This window comes from Mastomys coucha, unplaced genomic scaffold (assembly GCF_008632895.1).
Source record: "Mastomys coucha isolate ucsf_1 unplaced genomic scaffold, UCSF_Mcou_1 pScaffold22, whole genome shotgun sequence".
Lineage (NCBI taxonomy): Eukaryota > Metazoa > Chordata > Mammalia > Rodentia > Muridae > Mastomys > Mastomys coucha.
Genome location: NW_022196905.1, coordinates 207,358,054 through 207,375,188, shown reverse-complemented (window position 1 = coordinate 207,375,188; position 17,135 = coordinate 207,358,054). Strand labels below are relative to the sequence as shown.

At 44.9% G+C, this 17,135-nt stretch overlaps 1 protein-coding gene across 6 annotated transcripts in view; it reads left to right on the top strand.

The window, feature by feature from the left end:
* Csgalnact1 (chondroitin sulfate N-acetylgalactosaminyltransferase 1) overlaps positions 1-16,111 on the top strand; it is a 336,666-nt gene extending 320,555 nt beyond the window's left edge. For all 6 annotated transcript variants that reach the window (XM_031340000.1, XM_031339996.1, XM_031339999.1 and 3 more), the window contains 3 exons: positions 40-134; positions 10,672-10,753; positions 14,201-16,111. In XM_031340000.1, the coding sequence (XP_031195860.1) occupies positions 40-134; positions 10,672-10,753; positions 14,201-14,490 (467 nt within the window). In that variant the 3' untranslated portion in view covers positions 14,491-16,111. The remainder of the gene's footprint in view (positions 1-39; positions 135-10,671; positions 10,754-14,200) is intronic.
* Positions 16,112-17,135: the final 1,024 nt, after the last annotated feature.

The following is a 17,135-nucleotide window of genomic DNA, read 5'->3' as shown; positions in this document are numbered from 1 at the left end:
GTCACTCTCTTAAGCAGATGTTTGCCTTCTGATTTGCAGGGAAGAAGGTATTTTATCCGGTTCTTTTCAGTCAATATAACCCTGGCATAATCTACGGCCATCACGATGCAGTCCCTCCGCTAGAACAGCAGCTGGTGAGTAATTGCCCTGCAGATGCCTATGTCGTGTGGCTCATTACTAGGGGCACCTGACTGTGAGGCGAGGTGAGTGGGCATCTGCAGGCCAATCCCCTTGGTGGCTTTTAAGTTTGGCAGATATTCTGGCCTTTGCTCCAAGGGCTGTGTTGATTCAAAGTGCTTGCGATATTTAAGAGCAGAAGATAAATAAGAGCAGGGCCTTTCAGGAGGGTAATTTCACACCTTTGTAGTTTTCCTCTGTCATTTTAGGAACTACTATTACTGGATGCTAGAGCATGCTTTCTCTTTACCATTACAAAATATAGCAAAAGCAGTGAGGCTGATGTTCCTGGTTTTCAGGTGATTAAAAGGGGTGGCTCATGCCAGGGGTACAGGGAATCAGTGGGGAGCAAGGATCTGATCCTGTCTCCTGGCCTACCCCATCTCATCACCTCTGCTACTCATCCTGGTACTGAGGCAGATGTTGGCATCACTGGTGTCCCCACAAAGGTCGCTTTCCAGGAAATAGTGGAGAGACTTCTCTGCCAAGATCCTGGCAGTATAGGTGATGGGTTGTGAAACCACAGAATGGCAGGGCCTGTTCAATCTCTGTCATCACAGACCACTGAAGCAGAACAGAAAACGGAAAATAAGAGAAACCAGGAGAGGATCCTCCTGATCTTCCAAGGCTATTGTAATGGTGCCCCCTTATGCATGTTGGGTATGCTCCAGGGCTGTCACTGGGTGCCTAGAATAATGAATAATACAAAGCCATAAGTAATACCAAGGCCTATACATAGTGTGGCTTTCTCTGTTCTTATACCCATAGTAAGGTTTAAATTATACACTAGCAGTGAGAGAGTAACAGCAATGACTAATGATAATATAGAATAATTATAATAATATCCTAAGATAAGCATTAGTTAAAACATAATTTACTCATTTCTGGAATTACCCATTTAATATTTTCAGGCCTCAGCTGATAGCAGTAACAGAAACCACGGAGAATGTACGTGGCAGTATTCTGTGTTGTCGGCTGCCTGGGCACAGAGCAGACCCCTCTGTCACCCCTCTCAGAGTGATCTTTCCAGCAGGGAGATTACTTGTGACATTTCTGTGTCCTGTCAGCAAGCCTGAGAACGCCATGCATTTCCCACTGAGCATGATAGGACTAAGTCTCCTCAAGCCCCATGGAAGGAGGACAAGTGGGTTGAGAACACTTCTTCTGCGAAGGTCATTTGCATAGCTGACTCTGTGATAGGCTTTCAGAAGTAACAAAAACCCATTCCTTCCAGGCCTGTCTGTCCCCTGTCCTGCACCCTCCCCAGGTAACCTCTCACAGCTAATGCGATTCTTTACAGACCACTGCAGCTTTGGGTGTTTTCTGGATGGAGGAAGTTCATATTTTATACTTGTCCTAGCATAATTCTGTCGGGCTCAAGCTAGAAAGTTCATTAACAGTCTCCTCTTCCTCCCTCAAATGCTAGCATTTGATGTTGTGTGTGTGTGTGTATGGACTACATCTCTCTCTGGGCTTTGTAGAGGAAAACCATCAAGTGTCACAGTCACAGAGCTAATTTTCTACTTATGAGCAGTAAGTCTCCTGAGGACAAAGGCTTCTGGATTCCCATCCCAGGACGTGTAAGCTTCTCTTGGGACTTTAAGGGAAAATGGAATAAAGTATTTGTTTTCTTCCAACAAATAATAATAAAAGTCCTTTTGGTTTTAGTTAAAGCTCTGTTTTATATTTGACATTGGGAGTGATTAATTTTCCTAGTTCAGACTCAGAAAAGCCTTATTTGGCTTGCAAGGAATTCTTTTCATTTCATAATCTAAAGGTTTTGTCCTTTCTGGGCCATCCTGCTGAGAGCAGGTAGGATAGAAGGCAGAGAGACAGTGTAGAAGTGGAAGTGTCAGACACACAGAACAGGCAGTCCAGGCAGGAACAACTCAGATCCCCATGGCCAGGGCTAGCAGCCTTGAGTCTGTCTACATTTTGACATTTATTTCTGAAGGCAGCATTGACTTCCCCCCCAGTTCACAAAGCTGCTGATTCAGAATTCAGCATTTAAAATTATCTAGTTCAGCAAGATGCAATTTGAAAGTTTCCCATTCCCCAGAGAAATGTGTGATTATGTCCTTCATTAAACAAGTCACTTCCTAAAATTTTATTTGTACTTTTATATAAGTTCAGAAGAGGGTAGAAGATCTCTTGAAGCTGGAGTTACGTCTGATGCAGGCCTTTGGAACAAAACTCCTCTGGAGAAGCAGCAAAACCTCTTCACCAGTGAGCCATCTCTACAGCCCCAAGACAGACTGTTATCACTTGCTGCCTATAAAGGTCTGGTACATACCCTGATGCAGGCATCAGGAGAATTGCTATTGCTTCATATGCTCAGACGCGATTGATGAGAAATCCCTCAACCACCCTCCATGGAGGCAGAATGGCTGGTCCATGGCTGCGGAGGCAGAGGCTAGGGAAATGGCTCAGTGGATGAAGTGTTTGCTGTGAAAGCACAGGACCTGTGTTCAGGTCCCCACCCCACCCCAGACAGGTGAGTGGCACATGCCCGAAACCCTGACACTGGGGATCTGCTGGGGACAGGAAGATCCCAGCAGATGGGAGGCAGTCACTACCAGACAGGCTAGCCCAAACTACCTGCTCCAGGTTCATTGGAGAACTGTGTCAAAAAAAAAAAAAAAAAAAAAAAAAAAAAAAAAAAAAAAAAAAAAAGCAAATCAGGTCAAGAGTGATAGAGGAAGATACCCAAAATTAACCTCTGACCTCTACACAAGCATGGATGAGCACCCACAGGCAAGTGTGCAAGCACAAATAGACACCAGCATACACACACACACACACACACACACACACACACACACACACACGTACACCTGTCTCCCAGATTAAGATGGAAAGGTCTTTGAGTGACAGAACTCAGCCCCACTATTATATCCTTCCTCTTGAGCAGGGGGGACTAGACCTGCTGAGCATCCCTTAGAGAGCTGATGCATAAAAGAAATGGCCTGACGAGAATTCTGGAGGCAGACATCAAACCACAGAAATTAGTATAGCGGAGACAAAATGTGTAGGTAGCGAGACACCATAAAATAAAAAGTAACGACTGGAGATGGGTAAATTAGGAGAGATTTCCTCCTGAGGTTGCATTTTGGCTCGGTCTAGAAAGAGACTGTGGATATTCGCAAATCCTTGATAGCCTCCCCTGGAACACATCAGTGCCTCAGATGAGACGGGGAATGTAGGTTCAGAATGGGGCTGTAATAAAAGTTACTTACCTATGCAAACAAGAGACCACCTTTCCCAGCAGCCCCGCAGATCCAACCTCCTGCTCAATGTCCCAGTTACGAGTTTTCACAGTTATCAGCCCTGTTATTTTCTGGTTTGCCTGCAGAGGAAAGCAAGGATTTTTGTGTGTATACAGATGACTATTTTTTTAAAAAAACTTCTGCATATGCGACATTAGTCATAAGTGACACTGTGGGATTTCGTACTAATATTTAATGTTTTGAATTTTAAGCCATGAGATGAAACTTGCTGGTGCTTTATTGCAGAAACGGCATACTGGGAAAGGGATGATTGTCGTTTAAATCAGTGTTCACTTTAGACCCTGCACCTTGCTGGCTCTGCCTGCCAGCTCCAGCTTAGGTCCCCACAGATGCCTCCTACTTCTTCTATCTTTAGACTCCGACCCTCCCCACACTCCAGTCTTTCCTTACCCTCTGCCAGAGACTGGTTTTGAATAAACAAATTAACTCCAGGTTTAAGAAAAAAAAGCATTTATGGCATAAAGCCAGTGGCATGCTAGCAAATGTTTGGCAGCACACTCTTGGAAAGGGGGGGGGGAATGCCCTGCTGGTGGTATTTGCCAATTTCCGTGGTGTAAATGATCCCACCGTGGCTTTTTTTCGGCTAACCGATGTGTTACCACAGGGTATACAGCTGGGAAGAGATGAGTACAAATCTGGTGAGCCAGCATGGGCTGGCTTAAGCACAGGGCTGCAGACTCTGATTTCTTGTTGGGACTAATTGTCCTCCATAAACCAACTCAACCTTACAAAGAAACTATCAGCAAACCCCATACCCGGCAGATGGTACCAACTCCAGGATACCACGTCAGCCGGCTGCTGTGTAGCACACCTGCTCATGGTCTGAATGCTGGCCTTGTTCCCCCAGGTCACCACCTTCCTGATTGTAGTCTTTCAATGTGAAGTACACATCGCAGTCTGCTGTGCAGGAACCCCTCCCACTTAGCCTCTTTGTGACTCTGTTCAGTGATTACGGGGTGTTCTGATCATTTGTCCTCCTCATCCTCCCTGTGATTACATCTGCACCCCTAAAATAGTTTGTGTGTGAACCCAGAGGTGGGTATCCAGTGTCTTCCTTGATCATTGTCCCCCCTAATTTAATTTGTTTTTATTAGTTCATACATGTATTAATGTTTTAGGTCATATTTTTCCTCCTATCATCTTCTCTTATGCTGTTGCTATTCTTATTGGGCCCTGCTTCTTCCTCCCACCTTATATTTCTATCTGTCTGTCTGACTGACTGTCTCTGTCTGTCTGTGTCTCTGTCTCTCTCCCTGTGTCTCCCTTCCTCCTTCTTTCTGTTCCTCCCTCTCTCCCTCCATTCTTATCTCTCCTCCCTTTCTTCCCTTTCTTCCTCTGTTCTTCTCTTTCTCCCTCCCTCTTTCTGTGCTCCTCCCCCTCCCTCCCTTTTCTCCTCCTTTTCCTCCTCCTCCTCCTCCTCATCATCATCATCATCATCCTCATCCTCATCCTCTTCCTCCTCCTCCTCTTCTTTCTCTTCCTCTTCTTCCTCCTCTTCCTCCTCCTCTTCCTCCTTTTCCCCCTCTTCCTCCTCTTCCTCCTCTTCCTCTTCTTCCTCCTCTTCTTCCTCCTGCTCCACCTCCTCCTTCTCCTACTCCTTCACCCTGAATATGTGGCTCACTGATCTAAGTAGCCTGGGCAGACAGTAAGCAGTAGGATTAGGCACACATGTCACTACACCTAGCTTTTTATGTGAGCTCTAGGGGTCCAAACTCAGGACTTTGTATTTGTGGAACAGTCACTTTGCCAAGAAGCCAGTTATCGGCTCCTTAGTTAGTTGAGGTTTTTGTTGGGTGGGGGCATTGAATTACTGACCATTTTAAGCACTGACCTGTGCTTCAGTCTTTGGCACTGCCCACTGAGCATGGTATATGTAGTGTACCCTTGTAGACTGGTTTTGTTTACTCAGAAAGCCTACACTTACTAAATAGCAAAAGTAATGTTACCAGATGCCATCTGAGAATCTTTCAATGTGACCATGTAATCTCCCATAATTCTCAACATGGGCAAATGACGTCAGCACCTCAATTCACACATCTCAAGTCTGGGCTCAGAGGGTATAAATCAACTGTCTTAGACTCCTGCAGCTGCTGCATGGGAGAGGGACAGATCTAGTGCTGTGACTGAGAAAGATGAACTGAAGGAAATGTATTCTTTGGCTTCAGTGTGCTTCTAGGAGGACCAAGAGTCTAGATCCCAGATAAGAGAGACCAGGAGAATCCATGTCCAGCCTGAAACCTTTAGAAAACACAACCATCCTTTATCCAGAAACCAATGAGACATGTGAAAATGAGGCTCCATGAATATCTGAGAGGAGATGAGATCTGAGTCTACTATTAAATAAAATCTGGAGACTCTGTGGCTCCAGAATACATTATTTCTTAAGATATTACACCAGGCTACGCAAGGGAATCCTAGCCCTGAGCTCTGCCATAACAGATTGAATGAACTTGAGCAAATCATTCTGCCTGCATTTGAAGAGGTCTCAAGAAGAGGGCCACACAGCCTTTGCCTCCAGAACCCTCTGCAGTGTGCTCACTGGCCCTTCAGTTTCAGATACTAACAAGTGAACAATGAATGCATGGTGCTACCTAGAAACTGCTGCAATTCAAAGGCTCTAGTATTCACGTGCAAGGCCTGATATATCAGTAAACTACCTCCCCAAAATGTGGACCCTTGTTCCAAAAACATGCACAATTTAAAGACAGCTGCAACAAGCCCAGGACCCCTGGGTAAGTTTCTGGGCCACATGCCTGTAAGCATGCCCAGCTCCCAAGCATCTCTAGGATGTGTAAGGCTGGGCAGATCTAGCTTTGGTTCTTGGAACATACTCTTTGATTTAGATAGAAAACTCTGCCTGAAGTCTTTGTTATATTCTTAATTTGAAGATCCAGGTTGGCCCATAGGCATCCATCCAACCCAACACCATTAAGTCAGACAGGCAATTGTCTGTGCTCCAGGCTGCCTACACAGCTGTGGGGCAGCCGTGCTCCCTCAGCTCTAAAGGGAGTTGCTTATTTGTGTTTTGTGTTTTGATCGTAATAAAAAATATTTACCCTATCACATGACTTGCCCACAAAGCTGTAATTCTAGAAACTTACTGTGGGAAGACCCAACCTGAAACACATCCCTTTGATGGTATGCTTGGGCCCATGGTCTTTTGTAATCTTCTGTGGGGTAGGAAGGTACTGGAGAAAGAGTATACAGGAGGCTAGCACCAAAGGTCATCCTTAAAGTGACAGTGGCTCCTGTAGATTGACCAATGAAATTCAGAACAAGAGGAAAAGATGAGAAACTTTTCAGACATTCCTGTAGTGGGAACATTGGAGTATATATTTTAACACTTGGGCAGACAGGTGGAATTCCGTATGCCTGAGTCAATGTGTTTTAAGTCAGACTTTATGCTGTAGGCCTCAAGAAGGTGAGGACATGTTTACCTATTATTGGTCTAGATCTCTCCAGTCCTAACAGTTGTCACCAGTGGACCGCCTATGCCTTTGATGAGATACTTGCTGGAGAGTGTCTCTCCCTTGAAGCCAGGAGTCATGGTTACCTTAGACGTGTTCCTTTCTCCATTCACTGAAGAAGTATTTGTTAGTTGCACAGCTGTGTGACCAGTCATGTTCTGAGTGCTGGAGGCACAGGGGACTAAGGGCCTTGCTGCTGTTCACCAAGGGTGGTAGGTGAAGACAACAAACTGAGAAACAATATACCCATGAGCTCACTTCACATTTCAGAGAACTGCTTGTATTGCAAAGATGTTAAGCCAGGGTCACAGTGTAGAGAGAAAATGGGTGTTAGCAATTGTGTTGGCATTGGCCCAGAGAGTCTGGGTGACCACTCTGAGCAATGGTGAGCAAGGAACAGGTGACCAAGCAGAGCCTGTAGGATTACCTTAGATGCCTGTGAGCCTGGGGAGTTTGGGGAGTTTGGGGGAGTCAAGAAACAGCAATTCTCAACTTGTAGGTTGTGACCCTTTTGGAGTTGAAGAACATTTTCACAGGGTCACCTAAGACCATCAGAAAACACAGATATTTACATTATTATTCACAACAGTAGCAAAATTGCAGTTGTGAAGTAGCAATAAAAATAATCTTATGATTGGGAGTCAACACAACATGAGGAACTGTATTAAAGGGTTGAAGCATTAGGAAGGTTGAGAACCACTGATGTAAAGGGTTGAAAGGGATATGAGGAGGAGGAGGAGGGGGAAGAGGAAAGAGGAGGAGGAGGAAGCAGGCAGACCTGGGTAATGAAATGGAGGCCCTCTGTGGCTTCTGCAGGATCTTCAGCAGTAATATGATGCCATCCCATCAGAAGAGAACTCTAGAGCATTGCATTCCTGCCAGGCTGCTCCCCAAGGGCAATGTTCCAGTCAGTAACTTGGTCCAGCTAGCAACTTGGTCCAGCTATGGAGGTAGACCTTCTAATAAGTGAAATCCATCTTACCCTGAAATTACATGCTGTGGCACAACCATGTCCTTTTCCACAAAAGCCTATATTTCAGTGGCTTCTTCCCCTAGTGACTTTCTGTGGCTTACCAGCTTTAAAACCAATTAAGTAACTGTTTCTATACTGCAGCTCCTGGGTCATAAATAGGTGTGTTACTATCACACCAGTCCAGGTGGGTATCACCCTTCCATCTATGTCCTTTAGCACAACCTTGATTCAGCCCAGCATTTTGGGGCAGCTGTTTCTCAGGAGTGTTCTTACGCTTGCTCCCCAGTTCTGCCTGATTGTTCTTCCAGCATGAGGCTGTCTCGTAAATCCTATGTAGAGTCCAGCCAAACATCTGAACTTTAGATACTGGTGCTTCTCTTCCACTCCATGTCTGTGAGATATTTAGAACCCTGGACTGTAGAAAGAATGTTGAGCCTTTTGCTGCAATAGAAAATTTTACCTGACGTAATAGAGAAGGAACAAAATCCATTTAAAATCTACTCAGTGGAGGTTTCTCCAGATTTTCCTGCCTTAGGCAGTCCTCCCAAACTTCTTTTAACTCTGCTGCCACATCTGTTGCTTTGTTTGATGACCTGATGCGTTTCACCAGGGCTGCCTACAGGGACATGGGTGGGGCATTATTTTCTGTAGTGTTTGTACCTTACCAGTGACTACACCACTCTACACCACTGGTAGAGATCTCTTTTTCTCACCCCAGCAACCATTAACTGCACATAAATCCTTGGAGAGGGGTAGGTGGGACTTTCTGAGTCCCTCCAACTCCAGGACAGAATGTTAAGGAGCCTCATCATGATCAAGATCTTGTGTCCAGAGCATGACATAGACTTTATACCATTGAACTCTGGGATAAAAGAATGTTTAAGATTCATTACTTCTTTTGCAAGACATTTATTGGATATATTTTAAGCTGTGAGAAGGTTCTAGAACATGGAATAACAGTGATATAATACATGACCTGGAAGACCATGATTTAGCTCAATTCTTCATCAGATAGGAAAGAGAATGGGGCCTTGAAATGAAGAGGCCTGTCTGAAAATTTAAAAAAAAAAAAAAAAAAGTGGTCAGAACCTCAGGGTCATAAAAGTGGGAGAGCTGGCCCTTCCCCTCATGAGCTGTGCCACTCAGGAGCACCTTGACTGGGCTAGCACAATAGAGTTGGCTCTGGTGGCTTGGGTACTGGTAACCTGGCCCCAAGGGCATGAGAGTAGGAGAGCTGACCCTGCCGTCTATACGGCACAGCATTGGGTAAGCTATCCAGACCAGTGATGGAGACATTTCATGAGTGGTACAGGTACAAGAGAGCTGGTGGGAAGGCCAACTCAGCTACCACCAAGGCCCACATCCAGGGCTTTGACTTGGTCCACCCCAAAATATACCTCCAGTGCTTGAGCATATGAAAGGGCAAGTCCTACAGATGTAAAGCTGCAGGGTCTCCATGACACAGGGCAACAACAGGATAACCAAGAGGAATCCAGGTGAGGGTGCAGTATTGATGGTTGGCCTCAAACCAGACTAATGACTCCTTGTAGTGTACATTGACAAGTAAAACTGTGTGAGCTAGCTAGCTCGAGCTAGCTAACTGTGGGACATGCTACCATTTCCACGACAAGATGTTTTCTATGCTTTGTTTTTGTCTATTTTTGTTTTTTAATTTTCTTTTGTGGGCAGGGTGGGCATTGCTAGGGCAGAGGACAGAGGGAGATCCAAAAGGTCAGGAGATGAGTGGGACTCGGGTACATGATGTGAAACTCACAAAAAATCAATAAAAGTTAAAAAAAAAAAAAGAAAAAGAAAAAAGAGGGGCCAGTAGTGGAGCTGGGACAAGACTGCAACTCCTCTCATGAGCTGTTACAAATTACCAACAGAGCTTGGTACCAGTACTATAGACCCTCCTAGGACCTCTATTTTCCTTGTCCAAGAGAGGGGATTTCCTGCCTTTTAAGCACCTATGGGCACTACAAAGATCATGGGGAAAAGTACCTACAGGATTTCAACTCCATTCTCAGAATTGCTTTTGACAAATGTGTGTGTGTGTGCCTGCATCTGTGCATGTATATGTGGGTCTGGGTTTGTGTAAGTACATGTGTGTGTGCCCATGTGTGTATGTGTGCATGCGGCAATCTCTATTATTGTTTATGTATTGTAGCTTCAGCAAATTTGCTAGGAATTTTTTCCAAAAGAAGAATCCTAGCAGAGCTGTGTTACTCTGGCAGCTTCATCCTTTAGGCCTACCCTCTCCTCTGCCAGCCAGAGGTAGTGGGAGCCAGGGAGCCAGGAACAACTGGAATCGCTCTTGGGTGTTTCTTCTCTGTCTCTGTTGTTGGCCTGTGAATTCCAAGCTGTTCCCGGGGCCTCTTCTCAACTTCCTGAGCCCTTTACTGGCTCTGTGCCCAGGCCTGTGTGACAGGCCTGACCTCACTTCTCCCTGGCACTGGGACCAGGCCAGACGTGGGTGGCTTTTCCATGGCTCCACTGAAAAACTTGCTCTCTGAGGTTGTTTTTTTGTTGTTGTGTGTGGGAGAGTGCATGTGCATGTTGTCATGCCTACACCCTAGAAACAACCTAGCCAGAGGTGCCAAAAATCACAAGGCCCCTCTTTGGACGTAGTTAGCTTATTGTAAATTCCATTTGGCATGTGCACACTCACACTCCTGTCTTGCCTGGGTTTTGCCAGTACAGAGCTCTGCTCCTCTAAGTGTGTGGAACCTAGTTTTCTATGTTCTCCCTGACGGTTCTTTCCATGCAGGTCATAAAGAAGGAAACGGGATTCTGGAGGGACTTTGGATTTGGAATGACTTGTCAGTACCGGTCAGACTTCATCAACATAGGTGAGATATAACTTCGTGTCTACTGCCACCTGGAGGCCACTGTCCCACACAGTGAGACCTTGAATAAATCCTGCAGCTTCTCCTGGTAAAGGTGCTGCCATTTCCACGCCCCCCCTCCCCTCCCCCAGGTCACAGGAGGCAACACTTAGGACCCTGTTATACGGCCCAACCCCTCTCTGGTGTACCCTGTACCACTCAAGGTTTCACAATGACAGCATTCAAGAGGTTTGATGATGCCTCCTCCTCTGCGGCTTCTTGCTGTGGAACCCACCAAGAGGGACATTGTGAGCCTCCAGCAAAGAGTCGAGGAAAAGGAGGGCCAGCTAAGAAAAGCACATACAAAGAGGACCCATGTTTTACTCTGATGATCCTCATTTAAAGTCTCATTTGTCACTTTAAGCTCTGAGTATACACTTGCTGTCAACATGAACACCCATGTGTGAACATGTCCACACATACAGACACACAGATATGCAGAAATACAGAGATGTAGACGTGTGTATACAAATGTTCTCAATGGCACACATACACAGACACACATATACACAGAGAAACATATATACACACTTACATAGATACATGCAACACACTTATATATTCAGACATCTATGCATATAAACATAGACATGCATATACACATATCATATGCATGTGTATACACATACACATGAAAATGTACACAGGCACATGAACCCATTTTCAAATACATGTGAGCCTGCCTGCAGGATTCCAAAACCCAGAAAGGAAAGGCCCCTGGGATTTGGCAGAACAGGCCAAAGTGCTTGGAAGGCAAAGGGATCTCCTGGGACTTCATAGCAAATGGAAAGTGAGAAGTAGGCTGGATTACACATGGCTAGGGTAAGAAGGAATAAGTCCAAAACCTTGACTTGGGCTCTGAGGGACCAGGGAAGCCCTTCTGTGTGAGAAGTGATGGGACTCCTCCACAGGCCTCTCTGGTACCACATCCTTCTCTCTTCCATACACATCCCCCAAGCCTGGGCATGAAGCTTCCCATCTGGAAGTCAAGCAGCAGGAGCCAGGCCCAGGTTTGTTTTGTTCTGTGGAATACAGAGACCTTAGGACTCCATAGAAATAACCATATTAAGATAAAAATAAATATGAAACAACTTAGATTTGTATCCCCTAGGAGGCGGCAGAACAGCATGGTGCCAGTCTGGAGTGGCAGCTGCTTTGTAGAGACAGCAGGTGTCCTTTGACATCTCTCTGGGAAATATTCCTAAGTGGCGATATGCATGTCAAATTCCCCAAAATAAAATTCATTTTTAAAAAATAATTTCTACTTCAAGAAGCTATTGTTTTCTTGCCCTGTGCAGAGGAAGATGATTTAATGGGGTGACGACTCCTATGTTTCTCAAATTTGGATTCGTATTACATTGGGTTCTATGAAGATAGATGTCACTATACCTGCAGGGAGAGGAGCCCAGTGACCAGGGGAGGCCTCTGGGGGGTGGGGGTGGGGGGCACTGCCAAGACCTCAGAGCTTCAGAGTCCGATATTCTTTGCAATCATGTCCTTATTTGCATGTGTTTTCCTTGTGATCCTGGATTTAATGCAAGATGCCAAAGACAATGATAAATTTAGGTCAGCAAGCCAAACCCTTACTAGATTCAGGCTTGTTTGGTTATGATGTCTACTTCATTTAAGGTTTTAAATACCCCCAAGTTCAGACAGGGGTTGTCATGTAGGCTCATTCTCCTAGTCCCTGCAGAGGCCATAGAAATGCAAATTCAAGGCCAGCTGGGCTCTACAACAAGACCGTGACTCAGAAAAAAACAAACCAGCATCCTAAAACTTGACAACTTAACCAGCAACCATGCTAGGAAAAGTCATCCAAATGCAGGGTGCCTGACTTGTGATCTCTCCTTTCCTGGGCCACAGTCACTCATAGACACAGCTTGAGCTTGTTTGGTGGGATTTCTGGTTCTGAATTTTTCTTGTTTGAATTGGCCCTGATCAGAGCAGTGTAGCTGGGGTGTGCAGGCAGGGATAAAGAGGCTACATAAAAATGTCTGGGACAGGGTGCTGAGTATGGCCTTGCCTTGGCTATTTCTTATAAGAGCTGGCTAGGTAAAAGAGCCAGGTAAAAGCAGAACAAATAAGGGAAGGGCTGGTTCTTCTTTGGCTCTGCCTGGGACCTGATATGCTTTCGGTTAAGGGTAAAAGCAGGTTCTGGCATGGTGGTAAACACCTGTAATCCAAGCACTTGGGAACCGAAGGCAGCCTTGGCTGCACAGTGAATCTGTGGCCAGTCCAAGCCGTATGAGACCCTGGCTAAGCAGAAAGGAAAGCAAATGAAAGGGCATCTTACTTCCCTAAAGTACGACAAGGACAACCAGGGGCTGGCTTGGGAAGGAGGTCAATAGCCAATGAGATAGGAGTTTTCTTTTGAGAAAGCTTCGGAACTGATAGTGAAGCACACGCATTTAACATGAGCCAGCAGTCTATGGGGAGGGGAGGGTGCACATGAATGTTCAGGACTGCTGCAACTAGGAGAGGAAGAGTTCTTTGATGGGAGTGCTTTTTTTCTATTTGCAAATCCCCATTTTAACTCATTTACTCCAAAGTCCCAAGGTTTATTCTGCTTACAGTAGCAGAAGGAAGCCATACCCAGACAGAAACACAGGATTTAAATTGCAAGGTGTCATGTTCAAAAAGAAGGATGCCTTGAAGCTCTTGATCCTGGACCAGGGCTATTCATTAGTACTACTGATGGCTTGTGCAAGCAGCCCAGTTCCTAGAATCCTGCCCAATGTCTTGTTACATGAAGAAGTTCACATGGTCTGCCACGAAGATCATTCCTATCAGCCACATCCATCCAAAGTCTCTAGCCCAGATGGGCATGGGTAACTTGGAAGGATAGAGCTTCAAATAGCACCTCACTTACATACCTCTTTATTGTGCATATGGGGATCAGGTGGAGGCTGGGAGACAAACCCAAATAGTCCTCAGGTGTCATCCACATTTTTTTAATTGGATATTTTCTTCATTTACATTTCAAATGTTATCCCCTTTCCTGCCCGCTCCCAGCCTCTAACCTATCCCCCCTCCCCCTGCTTCTATGAGGGTGTTTCCCCAACCCACCCAACCACCCACCTCCATTTTTAATTTTGGGACAGAGTCTCCCAATGGTCTGGAACTTGTCAAGCAGGTTAGGTGGGGTGGCCAGTAAGCCCCAGTCATCTACCTGTCCCTTGCTTCCTGGTGCAGGAATTCAAATCCCAGCCTTTCAGGGATCCACTCTTGGCTTTAAAAAGAAAAATTTGAAGTGTGTTCTGGGTCATTGAACTCAGTTTCTCACGCTTACACCACAAAGCAATTTCACCAATTGAGCTATCTTCCCAGCCACTCCCACAATGCCTCTTGATGAAAAGTCCCTAGAAGCTGAGTGCATGCCACACAATTCAATAGCATGTTCTGTCCCCACAGGTGGATTTGACCTGGACATCAAAGGCTGGGGTGGTGAAGATGTGCACCTGTACCGGAAATATCTCCATAGCAACCTCATAGTGGTACGCACGCCTGTACGGGGACTTTTCCACCTTTGGCATGAAAAGCACTGTATGGATGAACTGACCCCTGAGCAGTACAAGATGTGCATGCAATCAAAGGCTATGAATGAAGCTTCCCATGGGCAGCTGGGAATGCTTGTCTTCCGGCATGAAATAGAGGCTCACCTTCGCAAACAGAAGCAGAAAGCCAGCAGTAAAAAGACATGATCTCCTGGCCACAGATTAGCCTTTGGCAGTAACTGAAGAAGTAGACGCAACAAAAGTATAGACTTCCACAAAGGGTAACAAAGTATCTGACTGATGAGTGAGAGGTGAAAGGAGAGTCTCTGGATTCTGTTGGCTCTGTGTTTGGTGACTGTGTTTACAGCAAAATGATCTCTCTGGTTCCTGCTCACTGAAATATTCACAACCACGGACCAGTTTTGGTGAATGTTTACTAGAATGAGATGCAAACACACTGGTTTCTCTTATTAGGATTGGTTACATCAGAGGACTTTGGTACTACCAGACGGAGCAGAAGATCTGTGTGAAAACTGGAGATCTCTGACATTAGCGTCCTCCAGGAGACAGTGAGCAAAATCAAATGGACCTGGAAACAAACCATTGAAACTGTCATTTCCCCAGTATTAACCAAAAAACAAAAAAACAAAACCGATTAAAAAAAAAACCCTCTCTTTCCCATTATTGTTTAGTCTTTATTGTAAGAATGCACTTTTTTTGTTTCTGAGTATTGTGCTTATTTAATTACCCATTTTCAAGCCTTAGTAGGAGCATATTGTAGTATAGATACTTTTATGTTTTTTTTTAAGATTTTATTTTTGTTTTTTGTTTTTTGTTGATTTGTTTACTTAAGAGTCTTGACACAGAGCCCAAGATAAACTTGAAATCATGATCCTCCTGCCTCCGAAGTCTGAGTGCTGAGATTACAGGTGGGTACCACCACAGCTGGCAAGAAGATACACACAGAGGTGTGAAATGAGAACCTCCAGTTGCAAGCATGTGGAGCTCTCATGGAAGGACTTGCCAGTCTCAGACCACGCTAAGGCTATGTGTGGGGCTGCAGAGAAAACGGCATCTAGAAACTAAGACTGTCCAAAGAGGGACAGTCAAACACTGGAGAAAGAAAACGACACTTTCCTCTTCATACAAAAGGACACTAAGAAGACCTTGGTATATTTACGAGAGAACATAATTTCTCTTCTGGAGAAATGGGGACCACTTTCTTACCTGTTTGAATAAACCAAAGTTATGAACCAAACAATCACTTTTCAAAACAGGGTGCTCTTCTTGGTCTCTGATTTGCATAAGAAGAAAATGCAGGAGATATATAAATATATATTTTGAAAGACCAATCCGTTCATCCAGTGAGATGGAAGATTTTGCTGCATTTTCATTCACCCCTGGCTGTGTGGAAGCAACTTATTTTTAAAATAAGCAACGTTACTGACTGCCACGATGCTTCTCAAGAATTTTCTTACAACTCCCAATTCTTTTTAAAAAAAACAAAAAAAAACAACAACAAAAAAATCCGGTTAACATTGAGTGGTTTCTACATCCATATGCAAATTATTTATTTATTAGCCAGCACCAGACGCATGAGCTGATTACCTCTCCTGTCTCTGTGCCTTCTGTTTGCCCACAGTGAACTCATTGTTTAAATGCTTCACGAACACTCAAGCTGTGTGTTTAAAACAAAAACAAACAAACAAAAAAAACCATTGTATTGATTTGTACTGGTAGTTTATAAAATTTAATTAAAACACAAGACGTGAATGAAAGGTGGCATTGCACAGCTAATAAAATTTGTGGATTTGATTTCTTTCCATAATAGGATTGTGTGTCTTGAGTTTGGGGATGTTCTTTTGTACACAGATCAGGGCTTTCCAGTGCTGGCACTGTTGAAATTTGGAGCTTGATCACTTAGTTGGGGGAGGGGAATGGACCATGCAAAATCCCTAAGTCCCTCTACCTGCAGAATGCCAGGGGCATCTCCCTCTCCGCTGTTGACAACTAGAATGTCCCCAGTCATTGTCAAATACTAAAGGAACAGGAGCATGACCCCTGGCTGAGAACCTCTAGGACAGAATGAAAAATTTGGCATTTCATTTATGCTAATTTTACTTAGATGGCATTGAAAAATGATTTCTGAAGCCCCTTTACACGCTGCCTTTGGAATCATATGCTCTGGTGAGTTTAGAGCCTTCAGGGCCTGTGGCCCTGATGGACTTAGGACTGACTCGTGCAGATGATCTTGTCACTGAGTTCCGGGGGCTTGCTGTCTCACAAGAAGCGAGGCATCAAACAAATCAAGCAGGTCCAGATGTCTCTTGGCGTTGCAAGCCCTGGATGACTCCAGGGTAACCAGCATTTGACTAGGTTACAGGTGCCCATGACACTGAATAAGATTTTTGTTTGTTTCTTGAGACAAGGTCTGACTTTGTAGCCCAGGATGGGCTGAAACTCACAGTGCTCCTTCTGCCTCAGACTCTCAAGTGCCTTGGCTATGGTTGCTTACAAGCACAGCTGGCCATGAATTGATTTTAACAGTTGCTCAGGGAACTAGGATGAGCGCTTAGTGGGTAAAGGGAGCTCAAATCTCCTCTAGCCCCCGCAAACTGTGAAAATAAAAAGCAAAGACTGGAGTCAAGTTGGTCTGGCTGAAGCAGCAGGCTCTAGGTTTGGTGAAAGACCTTTGTCTCAAAAATAAAGTGGAGAGCAGTGGAGCAAGACACCCAATATGTGCACACATGGTGGAGACCCATAAGGGAGCACATTACTTTGTATGATGATTTGAAAAGAAATCTAATTTAAAGTTACTGAGGGAGCTCCGGAGGGATGGCTCAGCGGTTAAG